The sequence below is a fragment of the Cydia strobilella genome, chromosome 7, assembly GCF_947568885.1.
Source record: "Cydia strobilella chromosome 7, ilCydStro3.1, whole genome shotgun sequence".
Lineage (NCBI taxonomy): Eukaryota > Metazoa > Arthropoda > Insecta > Lepidoptera > Tortricidae > Cydia > Cydia strobilella.
In genome coordinates, this window is record NC_086047.1 from 9,633,189 (window position 1) to 9,651,101 (window position 17,913).

The 17,913-nt window shown below is 37.9% G+C and overlaps 4 protein-coding genes and 1 non-coding gene across 6 annotated transcripts in view; 2 read left to right on the forward strand and 3 right to left on the reverse strand.

Moving 5' to 3' along the window:
* LOC134743058 (folliculin-interacting protein 2) overlaps positions 1–976 on the reverse strand; it is a 43,545-nt gene extending 42,569 nt beyond the window's left edge. Inside the window, exon 1 of the mRNA XM_063676338.1 lies at positions 735–976. Within this exon, the coding sequence (XP_063532408.1) occupies positions 735–808 (74 nt within the window). The 5' untranslated portion in view covers positions 809–976. The remainder of the gene's footprint in view (positions 1–734) is intronic.
* A 333-nt stretch (positions 977–1,309) lies between these two features.
* Positions 1,310–2,737, forward strand: LOC134743102 (bifunctional peptidase and arginyl-hydroxylase JMJD5). Its single transcript, XM_063676428.1, has one exon. The coding sequence runs from the start codon at positions 1,407–1,409 to the stop codon at positions 2,595–2,597; it is 1,191 nt and encodes a 396-aa protein (XP_063532498.1). The 5' UTR covers positions 1,310–1,406; the 3' UTR covers positions 2,598–2,737.
* Positions 2,738–2,770: 33 nt separating this feature from the next.
* Positions 2,771–9,825, reverse strand: LOC134743099 (isovaleryl-CoA dehydrogenase, mitochondrial). The gene is made up of 9 exons (XM_063676423.1): positions 9,657–9,825; positions 7,474–7,600; positions 6,330–6,408; positions 5,984–6,089; positions 5,263–5,424; positions 4,754–4,912; positions 4,043–4,234; positions 3,507–3,675; positions 2,771–2,942 (listed from the first exon to the last, which is right to left on the reverse strand). The coding sequence occupies exons 1-9, from the start codon at positions 9,777–9,779 to the stop codon at positions 2,809–2,811; spliced, it is 1,251 nt and encodes a 416-aa protein (XP_063532493.1). The 5' UTR covers positions 9,780–9,825; the 3' UTR covers positions 2,771–2,808.
* Positions 9,826–15,282: 5,457 nt separating this feature from the next.
* LOC134743059 (bifunctional 3'-phosphoadenosine 5'-phosphosulfate synthase) overlaps positions 15,283–17,913 on the reverse strand; it is a 37,311-nt gene continuing 34,680 nt past the window's right edge. For both annotated transcript variants that reach the window (XM_063676340.1, XM_063676339.1), the window contains exons 11-14: positions 17,766–17,908; positions 16,917–17,078; positions 16,214–16,322; positions 15,283–15,763 (exon numbers count right to left, since the gene is read on the reverse strand). In XM_063676340.1, the coding sequence (XP_063532410.1) occupies positions 15,654–15,763; positions 16,214–16,322; positions 16,917–17,078; positions 17,766–17,908 (524 nt within the window). In that variant the 3' untranslated portion in view covers positions 15,283–15,653. The remainder of the gene's footprint in view (positions 15,764–16,213; positions 16,323–16,916; positions 17,079–17,765; positions 17,909–17,913) is intronic.
* Trnai-gau (transfer RNA isoleucine (anticodon GAU)) lies at positions 17,139–17,210 on the forward strand. Its single transcript has one exon. It is a non-coding gene; the product is annotated as a tRNA-Ile (tRNA).

Here is a 17,913-nt window from a genome sequence, read left to right on the forward strand (position 1 = left end):
CACAACCACTTACACATGTAAACCAAACGAAAGTTTTTAACCAAAAACTAGCCAGGATATAACACCAGATCATATTAGAAAGCAACCTTTGTTGCAATCCTATATCCAAAAGACAATAAAATAACATAATAGCAAGCTCACACTGCCTCAGACTACTCTAGCACAATGGCAAGACAAACATGAATCCTTTTATTCCAGACCTAACCAGATTGGCAGCCAGTTAAGAACTAATCAAAACAACAAGCAATCAAATTACCTAATTTTCATTTTATTTCATATTCGCTTGTTATATGAGCTCACTTCTGTATAATCAACAACTGTTATCACTAAAAAAAACAATGTATCACATTTACTGAAAGAAATGCAATTTTGGCATAGATTTCACTTTAAATGCAGATCGTAACGTAAACGACGAGAGGCGATCGACCGCGCCGAGTGGAATGTGGTGGTGTACTAGTCGGCATGTAAACAATGATCGAGTTTCGGTGTTGCCCCTCCCGGCAGTGACGCGGCGGCCAGCCCGCGCGCCCCGCACAGTCGGCGATGTCACATGCTCGCTGATGCCGCTCTGCCAGCTTCGCGTGCGTCAGCCAAGCCTCCCGCACTGCACGAAGGTCCACAAAGTGCCCTCCGCGCGACCGGCAGCGGTCCGCGATCCGTGCGTCAAACAAATCCACATGCCACGATACTCAGAAATAGATTTACATGAATGAAAAGCATTCACTCTGACGTACCTGCCCCAGTCTCGTGATTCACGGTGGCCGTCGAGTTTTCTCTTTCTAGAAAATAGTTTTTTGAACAATGCCATTGCGTCACATGCAACTTTTATACATCACGGTGACATCGTGACTCGATGCACCTGACATCTTGCGTATCAAATAACTCGTTTTACGGAAACATAATGGATTAATTTTATCTTTTTTGTAACACTTTCGCAAAGTAAATAGAATAATCTGACAGATCACGTGCGAAAGTCATATGATTAACCATAACCATAGACAAATTAGTTTTATTTTGCTAAAAGGTCAAGGCCAAATCGAAAAGTTGTTTCTCGAGAAGTTCGCGGGATATCACAGCGTTTTTCGATTAAATGGATAATTTGAAATGAATCGTGTTTAATCACATATTTATTGTTACACTTTACTGCGTATTCATTGCAATAAAATGGGTCTGAATGAATATAACTTGAGCCCTAATTTCTGAGTAGTTTTTTTACTGATCTCGAACAGCTCCAGTCACAAAAAGTCACTGTCAAAACACGAAGTAACTAGTTAATAATCTGTGGTCAAAACTAACAAAATAACAGCAGTCAAACAGCAGTGGTACTTAGTTTGTTGTGTGTTTATTAAAATATTACCGCTAAACTTCATATTTTGTGGAATATTCTACTTTTGACTGAGACTACAATGCCACCGCTAAACGATGTTCTGCAAAAACTCGATGACTTAAAGGTAAATATATCAATAACTGAGCTTCAAGAGCTAAGTTTAGCTTGTAGGGCAACATTGAAAGATTTACTTATTGATACCAAGGCAATAGAAAAATCAGATATGATACAAATTCAAGCAATACTTGACTACATGCATGAGCAAATAAACGTCGGAAATTGGAAAGATGTGAAGCCATTCTTACGAAGAACTATAACAATAGCATCATATTTAAAGCTCCTAGCCCATATCAAGTTCTCAGAAGAACTTACAGAAAATGTACTTAGAGAATCCTTAAAAATAATAGATCATGGTATAATTTTTGGCTGTCCATTGGAAAAAGAACCAAAGTTACTCCATAACTGTGCATCTTATCTAAATGAAATCTATGCACAATCACATATAATCAAAGCTATTAAGTTACCAAGTAGTCCAAAGACCTCAGTAAAAGAATATAAGGCTACTTCATTAGAGATATTAGACCGTCCAAGCATGGAACACTTTTTTGAAAACCATATCTTAGCAGAGAAGCCTGTTATTTTAGACAACTGCATAAGTCATTGGCCTGCATTGTCGAAATGGCAAGATCAAACCTATTTGATAAAGTTAGCTGGATTGAGAACAGTTGCAATAGAAATTGGAAGAGAATACACAGAATCTGATTGGACACAAAAACTCATGACAGTTGAAGAATTTATAAACAACCACATATATAATTCAGATGGGAGCACAGGTTACTTGGCTCAGTATCAGTTGTTTGATCAAGTTCCAGAGCTAAAGAATGATATAACAGAACCAGAATATTGTTGCTTTTCTGATAGCAATGATCCCGTGGATATCATGGCTTGGTACGGCCCTAAAGGAACTGTGTCTCCTCTTCACCATGACCCTAAAAGAAACCTATTAGCGCAAGTTGTGGGTGAAAAGCAGATCTTTTTGTTTTCTCCTAAAGATTCAGAATTATTGTACCCTCATGAACATGAATTACTCAGTAATACAGCAAGAGTAGATCCTAGAAAGCCTGATTTGGAAAGTTATCCTAAATACAAAGATGCTAAGCCCTATTATTGCATATTGCGGCCTGGGCAGTTATTGTATATTCCACCTAAGTGGTGGCATTTTGTGGAGTCACTATCTGTAAGTTTTTCAGTTAGCTTTTGGTGGACATAACTTGATTAAGACTTTTTTAGTAATTTGAGCAAGACCTACAGTGTTAGTAGCAGTATGTGACATTTTTTTTTCTACATTATTTACATTGTTTATAGCTGTGACAAAAACTTGTATACATACTTATTGTTAAATAACTCCAATCATCAAATGAAATATTATACAAAGTTAAAACAACATTTTGATATAAAATTTATTATTAACAAAACAGTGTTTATTTATATTCATTGTTCAAAGCTCGGCCAATCAACATTCTTCTGACTTCCGAAGTCCCAGCACCAATTTCATAAAGCTTGGCGTCCCTTAGAATTCTTCCAGTAGGGTAATCATTAATGTACCCATTGCCACCTGCACAATTAAAAGGATACCATTTAGTTATTGGGTTAAAACACATTTTTTTGTAGGCAATATGCCTAGATGCCTGAAAGTTATTATTTACCTATTTAATTTATTACAGATTCCATATAGATAATTAAACAGAATTAATGTCAATAACGGGTCTAACGCAATTAAATTTCATTATTAATTTCATTTAATGACATTAATTATGTGTACAAAACGCGAGAGTTTAAAGTGTTATAGAATTAAACAAGTCTATTCTTGTATTATTCATGAATTGCGTTTTTATATACTATCCATTATACAATCTTCGTATGTGAGCACAAGAATTTGACAAAGTTTTATATTTTTCCTGTTTACAGGCAGATGGTAGATCTTATTTTGTTGCAATAAGATTCAAACTCACCCAGTATCTGAATGGCGTCTAGCGCAACTTGCGTGGCTTTCTCCGCGCAGTAGAGGACGATTCTAGCGCAGTCCTTGCTGTTCACGTGGCCCTCGTAGCAAGGCCAGTTATATAGGCAGATAATAGATCTTATTATGTCCTTGCATAAGGTTCAAATTCAAACTTACCCAGTATCTGTATGGCGTCTAGCGCAACTTGCGTGGCCTTCTCCGCACAATAAAGAATGACTCCGGCGCAGTCCTTACTGTTAATGTGGCCCTCGTCGCAGGCCCGGGCCACGTTGTACAGGTAGTTGCGGCACGCGCTTAGTGTTGTGTACATGTCGGCCATTTTGCCCTGAAACATTGTGTTTGTTAAAGGTCCGTCGTCTGTGCCAGAAAAAAAGTAAGAACAGGAACCAGGAACGCCATCTTTCTTTGTGATGAACTGGTTCTCAACCACACAAATATATTTATTCAGTCCTTGCTGTTTATTGCCTTCATAGTACCTAAGTATATGGATACAGTTTATTTTTTACGTAGGTAGGTAAAGCCCGTAGTAAACATGGTAGTGACATGGATGTAGATCCATGTTATCCATGGTGTTCTAAGTGTGGTTAACGATGTCTTCATTCAGAAGTTCTCAATCAATGGTACACGCCTATTCGAGAAAGCCCCGACAGCAACAAATGTTTGAAAACTGCATTTATGCTTGTGAATTTTACCTGCATCAACTGGAACTCGCCAATATTCCGTCCGAACTGTTTCCTCGTGTGCGCGTACTCGAATGCCGCGTCAATAGCGGCCTGCATGAGCCCGACGGGCCCAGCGGCTAGTACTAAGCGCTCCAGGTCTAGACCAGACATGAGAACGTACACACCCTTGTTCAGCTTGCCTAGAATGTTCGAGGCTGGTACCTGAAATAGACGAATCTGGATAAAACATTCGAATATTGTGAACGTATGCGCTTAAGAAGTGGCAACTGTGATACTTGCGACCTTTTTGTTTTCCTACATTTTTTACATTTTCCATGTTTTACATTATAAACGTGTCCAGGGTCTGCTAGGATACCCAGCTCTTGCGAAATTGACTGGCCTTTAACTTGTTTACCGAATGGCTTTTCTATAAACGGGGGCCATCTACGTTCAGCTTTAACTGACAAATTCTGAACAGTCTTCACCATCAGTTACAACTTGCAACTGATCATGGATAGAATAAAAACTGTCAGGGACCAATAACATTAAAACGTACCTATCGTGATGTGGCAGGCTTAACTCGACTAGAATCTAGAATCAATACACTTTCCAAAATCGCAACACAAGGTCCCCCGTTATTCAGTTTAACTTAAGTCCTGGCGGTTTGGGTACGCAAGCCGATGATGATGATGAACAAACATTATATTTAAACAGCTAAATAAATAGTGTTAAAATTCTCACCTTACAGTCTTCGAACACCAACTCGCATGTGTTAGAGCCGCGCATTCCTAATTTATCCAATTTTTGGGCAGTGGTGAATCCGGGGAAGTCCTTTTCTATTAAAAATGCCGTTATGCCGTGCTGCGGCTTGGCTGTAGTTGTGTCGGTTTTAGCATATACCTGGAAAAAGAAAGTTTGTAGATGAACTCGCACACACGTTCTACTTTCATGCTGTAAAGGCAGGGAAAGTTTTGCAAAAACAATTGAAGAGCAAGAGAGGTTAGCTGTAAGTATTGGCGCACTCGAGAACCCTTAGGCAGAACCGAACGCCTATTCCTATTGCGTCTACACAACATAACGATGGCAGGTATTCTGATAGATTCAATCTGATCTTTATACTCTGGAGATTTCCGTACCTAGATGAGCAGTGCACATATAACTGGACCCCCCTTGGACTTATATGGCATTGAAATATAACCTTGTTTGCGTCAATTCTATGCAGCTTAAGCTGTACATATGTCACACGTTACCACTAAAACGTCAGCGTCCGGCCCATTAGTAATCCAGAACTTGTTTCCGTTGAGTACGTAGTAGTCGCCTTTCTTATCGGCTCGCAACTTCATGGAGACGACGTCGCTGCCGGCGCCGGGCTCCGACATGGCCAGCGCGCCTATGTGTTCACCCGAGCATAGCTGAAAATATGTGATAATAGCAATTTCCATATAAAGTTGTGTTTAATAATTCATAAAATAAAGGTCTCAATTAAAGGGTCTCTTCATATGTGTTTGTATTGCGATTCAACAAGACGAGGACGCGTTGATGTCGCTTGGTCATACCAAAGATAGATATAACTCCGTAATAGATGGATACAGTCTAAGGAAAAAACGTGCCTCGAAAATCAAGAAAATTTGATTCTCGATCAGAGGGCGCTACTAGCTTTAGCCTACTGTCGTATAGATGGCGTTGACGGTTTCGTTTGTTATTTAACAATTTTAACGCATATCAGTGAAAGAACATGGGTTAAAATCATACAAATAATTAATGCAATTAAAAAAATCATTTATCCATATTTAAATACATTTTATCGTATTTTTATAAATATTCATTTTAAGTTTTAAAGTGTGTCGATAGATGGCAGTGAATTTACTGTGGTTACAAAATCTACTATGACGTACCGCTCTATCTTATTATATCCTCTTTGGTCATACAGAGCAGTCGACCGCTTAGGTACAGGCCGTACAGGATACTCACTTTAGGTAAATATTTGCTTTTCTGCTCATGTGTGCCATTTCTGTTGATTTGGTTGACGCACAGGTTGGAATGGGCTCCGTACGATAGCGCGATGCCACCTGCAGCTCTGTAAATTATTAAAAGCATGTAGGTTCAGTCAAGTGTAAAAATATGGGTGCACTTATCATACTCAAACTACATACATAGCTAACTAAACTATGGGACATATTTTTTAAGTAAGTTGTATGCACCCATATTTTTACTCTTGGCCGTACCTACTATAAGTACAGATGTACAGATCAACATTAAAGGGAAGTAGGTAGGTATAACTGTGTTATTATTATTAATGTTATGGTGACGGATTTACCTGGAAAGTTCTTCCATAATAACGCAGTGGTCGGAATATTTCCCGCCTGTGCCGCCATAATCAGGACTGGCCGTAATTCCTGAAAAATAATAGGTCACAAGACAACGCGTCAAACCGTAGGCAAAGATAGATATAACTCCGTAATAGATGGATACAGTCTAAGGAAAAAACGTGCCTCGAAAATCACGAAAATTTGACTCTCGATCAGAGGGCGCCACTAGTTTCGGCCTACTCTCGTATAGAGGGCGTTGACGGTTTCGTTTGTTATTTATAATTTTAACGCATAACAGTGAAAGAACATGGTTCAAAATCATATAAAAATAATTAATGCAAATAAAAAAATCATTTATCCATATTTAAATACATTTTAACGTATTTTTATAAATCTTCATTTTTAGTTTTAAAGTATGTCGATAGATGGCAGTGAATTTACAAAATTTACTATGACAGTACCGCTCTATCTTATTATATCCTCTTATATTGACCGGGATATAGACCGTGATTACCTTTTGTATTGTTTATGAGCTCCCGATATTGCGACGCAGTTACATGCAACAAACAATACAAAAGGTAATCACGGTCTATATCCCGGTCAATATAAGTCTAGTGAAACTAACCGTGAATCATTCAAAAACATTTCGTAGGTATCGTCTTTAGTTTAGTTTTCAAGCTGGCATTTACGGCTAACTCATAGTCGATTGTAAGTTACACCGCACGTGCTACTTAATATTACCTGCCTAAAAAAAGGTTTGATCACTTTAACCGTTTATTGAAATATCAACTCCTATAGAAATTGCAATAATATTCAAAACGAACAAATGGAAAAATAATGTGCGTTTTCTTGTGTGGTCCATTACGGTTACTGAGTGCCGGCGAGTCGAACGCTACAGAAGCAGTCTAAAATGTGTCATCAAGCTGCGTCACAAAAGCACGTTATCGGAGAGCGCACTTACACTGGTTTTTTGAGCGTTGGACTAGGCCGTGCTCAAGTGCCAATTAGAATTATACGCCAATGACCGACCCTTTTTTGCAGGTAGTAAGCACGTGCGGTTTTACTTAACAATAGACAAAGGATTAGCCGTTCGGGGCCAGCTACAAAACGAACGACTATACGCTTCTTTGTTTTAAAAAGTATAGTACTCGCCTAAAACTCCCAAATTGCCTAGTTTCTTCCAAAATTCCCTTAGTTCTGAGAATGAATTATTCTTGTCGATTTCAGCTGCCTTTGGTGCTAATTCCTTTTGGGCGAAATCGAAGAGCGCTTGTCGCAGCTATAACAATAAGTGAAAGTAAAATTTCGACTTTAAAAAATATGTTGTGCAAGTATAAAATAAAATAAATGTGAAATTTACCATGAATAAGTTAAGGAGCTTACTAATCTTATACCTTTAAACAAGCAACTCTTGTATATTTACCTATATATTTCGGGGATCTCGGAAACGGCTCTAACGATTTTGATGAAATTTGCTATATGGGGGTTTTTGAGGGCGTCGATCTAGCTGTCTTATCCCTGGGAAAATGCGCATTTGAGTGTTTAAATATGTTTTCCGTGCAAAGCTCGGTCTCCCAGATATTCTGGTAATTATTTGAGATTCAGATCCCCACGATTCAGGTTGTGGCAATTACTGCAATGATTCCCGTGCACCTATCTATACTTTTATGGGTTATATTTATTTATTTATTTCGTAATATAATAAAGACTCCCAGTTTTAATTTATACTAGATTCTGCCAGATAGCGTTGGTAGTGCAGCGTAGAGCTCTCGGTTAACTAGGTATATTTTGTTTGGAGCTAATAGGACTTTTAGGTATGTACCTACCTATACATACCTATAGTCTACTGTTTTGTGAAACTCCTAAGAAGAGAAGGTAACGTTCATCAAAAAGAAATAACAACAATCGATCGAATTTAAACTGTTGTGAGACATACTAATATTAAATCATTTTACGGTTTAGACTCACTTGTTTTAGTCACTCGCGCGACAATTTTCCGTCCTCATGTAAAGATTAGAAATGTGCTGCGCTCTCCAAAGGACAAGGATCCGCTGGGTAACCCGGGCGTCTACGAGATACCATGCGACTGCGGTAAATCCTACATAGGAGAAACCGGACGCAACGTGTCCACTAGACTGTTAGAACACATACGGAGTGTTAAGAAGATGGAATGCAGCAACTCCGCAGTGGCAGAGCACGCCCTAGATACAGGCGCGTCGCACTATCTTCGGTTTGACAAGGCGAGATTACTGGTACGAGAAAAATGCTACGTACCACGTAAAATACGTGAAGCGATCGAGATTGGGCGGCGCCCTAATTTCAATCGGGATAGCGGCTGGGCTGTGCCGCCAGCATGGAAGCCTGTGACTCCTCAGCAGAATGCCGGTGAGTGTTGTGACAGTGTAGTGGACATAGTGAGTTCGTGCTGTGTGGCGCTACAAGTGTTAGGTGACCCAAACCCAAACACACCACTGTGCCCGCCTACAACGATAGCGCAAGACCTCCCCCAACCGGTTTTCTCGGCCCGCGCGCAGCGAGCGACGCGGCGCGCGGCAGCGGCAGTACGCAACACACGGTCGTCGTGAACGCTGCTCGCACTATTAGTGCTTGAGAAAGGAGACCTAGGCTCTCCGAAACATGTCGCGCGAGTGACTAAAACAAGTGAGTCTAAACCGTAAAATGATTTAATAAACAACAATCGATAATAATAATAATAACAAAAGCGGTTTCACGAGAAGCTATTTTTCCGTGCCTATATATGACTAGTGAAGTGAAGACTGTGGAACTTCTTTTTTTTATCTTATTTATTTTATAAGCCATATTACATAGAATGGAACTTCTTAATTCTTATAGAAAAGCCTTCTAGTATAATCTATCTAATAAAAACATATATTATATGTGAAATGAGAGCCATGTTCAATATTAAGAATATGCGTTGTTGTTGACTTCGCCGGAAAAATAATTGAGATCTCTTTTTTTGAACTTGGAGACACGCTGCCGCGCGTCTCGATAAATGTCATACGCCTAAGCAATGGTGACGCAAAATGTTTGTTTTACAGATATTGCTATTCCTTTTCAAGTAGGAAAGTATTCATTTGTAAATTCGGTAACTACCAAAACATAGGTATTTAATATACATAGCTTTTGGATTTATAAAATATATACCTATCTAAAGTAGTGTAAAACGTATTTATTTCATCTGAAATTTAAGTGTTAGTGCTGTATGTAGGTACTTTATCTATCGGCTGCCTATAGGTACTAAGTTATCAACTTAATTTATTACGAGCAATGACTTTTAATGAATAAACTGTTTACCTAAATTGTTTTTCACATACCTGTTGCTGCTCACTAGATAATCCAAACACATGTTCATCAATAGGATAATGAGACATGCATCTTAAACTAGTTTTACCAGCACATTGACTCAAAACACGTTTCACACACACCAGCGCAACCATCGCTACGTCCGTACCTTATCAAAACCAGGTCCACACTGAATTGAACGCGAGTTACTTGACCTTGGTATTGGTAAACAAGTGACTTATCTATTGTGCTGTAAGTTTGATAATAGCTTGAGAATTAGGTGATGTTATTATGGTAATTATTTCGTACGAACAGAGATTAGAAAAATAAGTGATCTGAATGCGCAAGTGACGATCCTGCGACATAGTAGACATTTCTTTTACAATGATACCCAAGCAAGCGAAACTCCAAAATTGAACAACGAGTATAACGAGCGGTTCTAAATGTGGAATCTTGAGCGTTACGAGGGTTTCAAGGTACGAGCCTTTACGAGCTATTGAGGTGAAATAGTACCTACATTGTGCAGCATGTGCGATTTATAGACTCGAGTGCAATATTTTTACGCCCCGAGTTACACACAATGTTTTTCATCACACTTGCGATACAAAAATCAAGTATAAAGACAAAAACTGTTAATTATAATACTAGAAACTTCATAACTCCCTAGGGAAAATGCTTTTTCTAATATAGTTCCCGCTAAGCCTGCGTGCAATTCCACATTTACTGAGCGAGTGTGATGAAAAGAGATTTTCAACACACTTGCTCAAAACGACGTTTTTATTCCACCGATTTTTGGCTCATAATCCTAGATATTAAACACGCGTGCTCTTTCAGTGTATTATTCCACTCGTGCTTTTTCATTATATTATCCGACTGAGTCAAGAAGCTAACTGATTGCTAATAATATGCACGGAAAGGGAGCCTTTTTTAAGGCGCTTCGCGCAGTTTTTGGGCAAAAACTGTTACTTTTTAGAGCTTATAACTTCTAAATGAGTCAACCAAAACTTATGAAAAAAATATATATGCATGTTTACTCTATGGACAACAATCACAACATTTGACTTTTTTCCTGAAATTTGTAGTTTCACCGAAAAAAAAATAACACGACAGGCCGTTTTGCGGCTAACTTTGCTTATAACTTCTAAACGGCTTAATCGATTAAAATTATTTTTAAACTAACAAAAATGTTTTAACAGGTTCTACAAATGCAACATAGCTTTTCTTAATCAAAAAATATTTTCTTAAGAAATCGAACGTTTTTCCACATTTCATGCGCATGCAGCCTGAAAATGGCGTGGCCGGCAGTCGTGTGCCAGCTTTGAGACGAGGAGGCTGTGTCGCTCGTCGCTCCGTGCCTTCCTTGCACTATGTTCGCTTATGCACAAGCAAAGTGCTATAATATCGGAGTTATTGTGGCCAAAGAATAAATAACTGCAGAGCGCTGATTTGGTTGCGACGCGCATTAGCGAGCGCAACACAGTATTTTGCGGTCTATTACAATGAATGTAATGATAATATCCGTATATATTATACTATAATATACGTATGTTTGAGAAAACTTCATTTGAAATAAATAAATAAATGTTTTCTAACCGACATATTATAATGTCATTCAAGTTTTACGTTTTGAATAATGTATTATATAAAACTATATAAATTTTATTATTTTATTATTATTTGTATCTCCTTCTGGATTTCAGTAATTATTTCATTGAACTTGGTGTATTATGTCTTCTAAATGGGTAAACAAAAAATTATGAAAAAAATATATATGAATCTTCATTTATAAAATTTAACTTATTTCCTGATATTTATAGTTTTACCGTAATAAAATTATAAATTATTTTAATTATTATTTTTATTATTAAAACAGGCCATTTTGCGGCTAACTTTGGTTATTTTTACTAAACGGCTAAATCAATTAAAATTATTTTTAAACTAACAATAATGTTTTAATAGCTGACGGTCTTTCCACCGCGATACAACCGGCCGACGATTTGTTTTATTAACAATATCATCTAAACTACCATCTGACAAAGTATGAAATGGGATGCGATGACTGAAAAGATTTTTTTACATGTTCATGTGACCAGCTGACGGTCCACCGAGATACAACCGGCTGACCATTTTTTTAATTCACAATAGCATCTAAACTATCATCTGACACAGTATCAAGCGGGAGGCGATAACAATTTTTTTTGCGTGTTTCGGTGGCTGCCATTCCTCAACCCATCAACGGAGCGGCAGCTGACGTCCACAGGGGTTCATTATACATAGCCGTTAACCACTAAAAAAATAAATGACTGCAAAGCGCTGATTTCGTTGTGGCGCGCTTGTAATAAAAACCGGCCAAGTGCGAGTCGGAGTCGCGTTCCAAGGGTTCCGTACATTACTCAAATTAAACAATTTATTTTTTATGTGAAACGTGCATGAAATGTCTTTAATAAACCCGTAGGGGTTGGATCAAAAACTAAATAATTAAGTCCGACTCACGCTTGACTGCTCATTTTTTCCTTTTGAGGTACGGAACCCTAATATTGATGATATTCCTACGTAATGATTGAGAAAACTTCGAACTTTGAAAAATAACACATTTGTAGTAGTATATGAAGCTAGTAGGTACTTTAATTTTATAAGTTAACTGTTAATGGCATTATTTATATTTATTTATTACGGATAACAAAAAAACTGTATAAAATAAACGCACTGTACGCCTCAATTTAGTACATACCAAGCTTTAGCTATAAATCTTAATCCGTCGATTTGACTTAGGTATTTATTTGTAAGAAACAGATAAAACACAAATTAACTAATTGAGGCTTGTAAAGTATAATGCATAAAGGAATATATTTTTATTATAATTTACGACCTCCACTACACGCATGATCTACTCATACTCAAACAACAAAATATCTGCAAAAGATACACAAATACGAGGTATAGCGCCAAATGCCGCGCGCCTCTGGGTTGTAGGTTATTCTTTGAACCTCGTTCCGCCGCAGTCGCCGCACCGAGACGAAATTCACGTACGATCGCAGTGAGCGGGGTGCGGGTACAGAGACGCTGAGACGCTCAAGGCCAAATCAGCGAGAATCGTCTTAATTGGTCGGACTAGCGGGCACCGGCGCGCTCCTCGCGCCTGCGCGGCCCGGCCGGCCCGCCCGCCGCGCCGCCTGCGGCCGGGGCGAGGGGCGGCCGGCAGTATGATAGATGCAACACACAATACTAACTGTTAAAATTTGATTAATATGAGTTTCTTTTTCTTTTCTCGCAAGTGTGTTGAAAAACGTCGTATGAAACGCGTGTGCATTGGTCATTACACACATCGGCTTTCTTATTGCGCGCTCGCTTACAGCTCGCGCGCACAATATCGCCTCGTGTGTAATGATCAACTTAGCACACTTGTATCATAATGTACTATTTTATAGATGGCGTCACTAAAGCTTCAGAACCCGATAATGTGTTGACCCCCACTTATAATCTAAAACTTGTTAATTTTCTTCGAATTTATGGCGTTTTCAAGAGCGTCAAGGAGCCATAAATATATATGAAACCGGCGTGATCGTGCCGTCGTAATCTACAATAAATGTAGGGATGGCAAATGTTTACAGAGATTAGCAATCCTTATTTTTAGGGTTCCGTACCCAAAGGGTAAAAACGGAACCCTATTACTAAGACTCCGCTGTCGGTCTGGCTGTCTGTTACCAGGCTGTATCTCATGAACCGTGATAGCTAGACAGTTGAAATTTTCACAGATGATGTATTTCTGTTGCCGCTATAACAACAAATACTAAAAGCAGAATAATATAAATATTTAAATGGGGCTCCCATACAACAAACGTGATTTTTTTGCTGTTTTTTTCCGTAATGGTACGGAACCCTTCGTGCGCGAGTCCGACTCGCACTTGGCCGGTTTTTTTATTCTTGTCTCTGAGTTCTCTGACAGTACAATACAGTTCGTCACATCGGCTTATCATTTTTTGTTGTTGTTACCCGAAATGGAGAATTGGAGATAATTATTTAATCGTCACTGATTTAACCTTTTCGACGCAGTCTCAAACACAAAAGCAGTCATCCAGACGCATTGTCACCGAAGTGTCAAAACTGAAATTGAACTTTATGCATATGCACGTAGGTCTATGACCGATGAACCTACAGTGCGTATATATCGGTCATTGGCGTCCAAAAGGTTAATAATGATACCTACTGTTGGATGAGTTTTAGAACCTAATTTCATCGAGCGGAAGTATAAGGTAGTATAGCGTATTGTTGTTATAGTTAGCCTTTATAAGGCAGAGGGAATATATTTTCCACATGATTTTGATCTTTGTTTCAAAGTGATAGGGTTCAATTTTGGTATAATTTCTGCCACCCTTATTGGCTTATAAGAGGTTAAGTTTTAAATTAGAAAAGATACTAATGGATTTCACGATTTCACAGAGGTAAGTACTCGTAACGCTCGCTCGATAAAATTCTCTTCCAAAATATCGCCTATCGAACATACATATTCCTACTTTAAAGTTAGTTTGTGCTCGAGATGGTTTGATGCTATTATTTTAATACAAATAAACTAATGTCAATACTTAAACCCCAAGCCAAATGCCAATTTTTAATGCCAAGTCAGACGACGCAACGGAGCCACGCTGTTATGTCGTCGCCCAAATCTTAAATCTTAAATACTTAATTTTTTGTGTTTTCTCGTAGGGTATTGTATCTTTGTATTTGTATTTTTATTTGTTTTGTATTTCACAGTGCCTTGGTAGTAATTCTGTAATGCTGTGTAACTAATTTGAATAATAAATAAATAAATACTTAAAATACCTACCTTTACCGCCCGTTAGATTCTTGTAATATTTACTCTATGATTATTAAAACAAGGTAGAAAATGAATGTGTCAGCGGCATTAAATTCATTATACTATTATAATATAATGTGATAATGACAAAATAAAAAGAAACACGGTCACATTTATTTCATATATTTATAAGATTTTAAAGCACCATATTAAATTACATTATTTAAACATCTTAAACATCAACGTTCCGTCAAACAATAAAATAGCTATTTTTAAATAATCTTACCTATAAGTAAAGTAATAAAATACTCAAAATAATTTGATTGACTTGAAATAAAATAAAAAATAGTACTTTATGAGTACGCTACAAATACAAGCATTGTAATAAAAAAATATGGCAGGAAGAAATAAATGTACAATAATTTTACTCCAATACGAAGTCATTTACGGAATGTAAACTTGTAAAGAGTAGAAAACATATTTTGAATACACTGTAATCGGAATGCACAACACTTATCAAAACAAACAACAAAAAACCACAACATTTTTAATACTTAAGTACATGTAAAAATACCTATAATATAAGTATCTTGATTCAATCGGAAGAAATTGGAATGAACAACTACACTAATGGCTAAGAAACCTATTCTAATAGACAACACCAAAATAAAATTTAATTTTTAGAATCTTTTCAACCCGGCTTTAGACTTGAAAATTTTATTCACGTAATATCTTACGTAAATAAAATTTTCAAGTCTAAAGCGTATTCGGTATATGCAAGGCTAATTTCTTAAATAAGATACCCATTATAACATTATATATAGATGTACTCCTTTCTACTTACGCAACTAAATACTATATTTTTCATTCCGACCTCCCGCCTATCTTTCTAAGTCAGGGAGTGCCACGTTATTTTGAAATAACGTACGCAAGATGGCAGACGTTAAGGTCCATTTTACGATAAATCCTTTTCTATCGCTTTTAAACCAAGCGCAAGAATTGATGGAAAGAGATGTCAAAGGGCTTATATTCGTATTAATAACTATCATTACTATTAGCAGCATTAATTTAAAAAAAGAACATTATGCATTAGGCTCTTTGAATGATAAGTTTTCTAATCATTCTTTGCATTATTACTTAGCCAATAAATCGTTAGCTGATTTGATAATGAGCTTAAGCTCATTTATTTGGTCAAAATTTCGATATATCTATGACTAATTAGGGCGGAAGAAACTTAGTTGGTGTCCATTTTAGCTTTGAGCGACTGATAATATTCAGCAAGGACTCTCCATGCAGATGGCGCCATGAAACCTTTGGGTGGCTCCTTTCCAGTCTTTGCAAGACCTGAAGAAAAAAAAAACAGACATAGATTAAGATATGCTAAACATAAGATTTTTATGGACAATTTCTTCCCAGGAGATAAGTCGTAAAGCGATTAAGGGAAAAGTACCATAATGAAGCCTCGTGAAAGTCAGCCGTTGCTACTTTCGTGGGTTGAGGAGGAATAGTAGACACCGAAACGTAAAATAAAATATTTCAGTTATAAAACAGGTTTTTAAAGGGTCGGCAACGCGCATGTAATATCTCTGGTGTTGCAGGCGTCCATAGGTTACGGTCACGGCTTACCATCAGGCGGGCCGTATGCTTGATTGCCACCGACATGGTATAAAAAAAACTACCAATAAAATGGTGGTTGATGGTGGCCAGGAACCTATTATTAAATAGAATTGCACCTGTTTGTTGTAGCTCCACTGTTAGGTTTAGGCCAGTTTTTACTTATTTTACTATAGTTACCTCGCATCCGAGTTCCAGATATGAAGTCGAAGTCCTCTTTCCGTGTGGGATCGAAGAACGCCATTTTACCCACGGACGTGTCGTACGCCGCCACGCGGAACGGGATGATCTGAGCAATGGTTTAATTAATGGTAAGGTCGCCATGTGGGGTGTGCCATGAGCTAAATACAAATTGTTGCGTTTACAATGCTTGTTACTTAATTTAAAAAAAAATACACTATCTTCAAAATTATTCGGTGGTCGCTTTTTTTTAAACGACTAAAAATAATAGTGAGTGAAATTTTTTAAGCGACTAAAAATATGTCTCACGATAGTTTAATTTCGATTATCTTCAAAACTATTTTAATTAATCAAAACTATTTCTAAATGATTACTGATTGGGTAAATTGCCTACCTATATTTTAATTATTTGCGTTGCATTGTGTCACTAAAAATATATACAGTTTAAAATATATAGTTTCCTGTAACAGGAGCATTAAATTAAACTGGAGGCTGTACGCCTCAAACTGACCAACATGTATTCAGCAACTTTTTAAAATTATGAAATTTTTAGATTATAACTTTTTCATACTAATTATATGTATATAATTATGGTCTGGTCGCCATACCCTGTAAAATGTTTAATATGCACGACTAGTTAGGTGGGATATAATTATAATGCTAATAATAGCCCGCTTGTAGTTTGCTAGGATATGAGTGTCACCTCGAGATCGTTAAGGCCGGGCGCCATCTTGAGCACCATGGCGCCGTAGCGCGGGTCGTACAGGTCGCCGCCGCCGGCCGGGTGCGGGAGGCCCGCCGGGTCCCGCCCGACTATGTAGTGGTTGGCGCCCGCGTTCATGCGGCACTTGGCGTGCCATTGCACCTGCGGAATACAATCAATCTGTACTCATTGAATAAATATTACAGATTTTTAAAGGGGTAAGCCTCGGTAGCTTAGTTGGTAGAGCGGCGGGCTGATATCCCAGAGTCGCAAGTTCGAGTCTCGCCCGAGACAGTGAGTTTTCCACTTTTCGGTTAGAGTATAGGAAAGGGGGGCCACTCTTAGCAAATTTCAGTGTCATTTATTTGCCAACATAACACCAAATTTTTATTATTTTGTCGCGTAACTCGTGTAAGAAATGTCATATTAAGTATATTTTGTCATGTAACATATTTCTCTAGGGTCAATAATTATGGAGATAGGAGAGGTTGTAACTGACAATAACATGTCGGTTCGGTACACTGTTTGATTGCGGTCAACCTAACACACCTCCTCGCTTTGTTCGTCGTCTCACCTATATTGCCTCAAGTTCCTAACGCCTTTAAAAACTGACGATTACTACCCCGTCTATCTCCATAATGGTTGATCTTAGAGAAAAATTATACATAACAAAAGATACTTATTTTACCATTTCTTCCATAATGAAGTAATAAAAAGTTGGTGTTATGTTCGAAAAAAAATAATGACACTGAAATTTTTTGTCCCAAGATGGGCTCACTTTCCTGTCAAGCAGTTTCCTGTCAACACATGCATGCGAAAACAGCGCAAGTATAATATTTTTGGTTGTACCTCAGTAGGTCCAGCATACATCATAGGCGAGGGGAAGATAGCCAATATAGTAGACTGCGGGTCCAAAACGCCTTCACTGAGCACCGCCTTGTGCTGGTTGATACGGGTCTCCAGCGGCACATCGTCGTCTTTCGTCCATCCACCTAAA

Bases quoted from the DNA above. Each gene is read 5' to 3' on its own strand.
- LOC134743102 (XM_063676428.1), top strand. From the start codon at position 1,407: ATGCCACCGCTAAACGATGTTCTGCAAAAACTCGATGACTTAAAGGTA.
- LOC134743099 (XM_063676423.1), bottom strand. From the start codon at position 9,779: ATGGTTGCGCTGGTGTGTGTGAAACGTGTTTTGAGTCAATGTGCTGGT. The intron at 5,425-5,983 runs GTGAGTATCCTG...ACATATTTTCAG, and splicing joins AAAGCAAATATTTACCTAAA to CTATGCTCGGGTGAACACAT. The intron at 4,913-5,262 runs GTAACGTGTGAC...TTCTTTTTCCAG, and splicing joins CGGACGCTGACGTTTTAGTG to GTATATGCTAAAACCGACAC.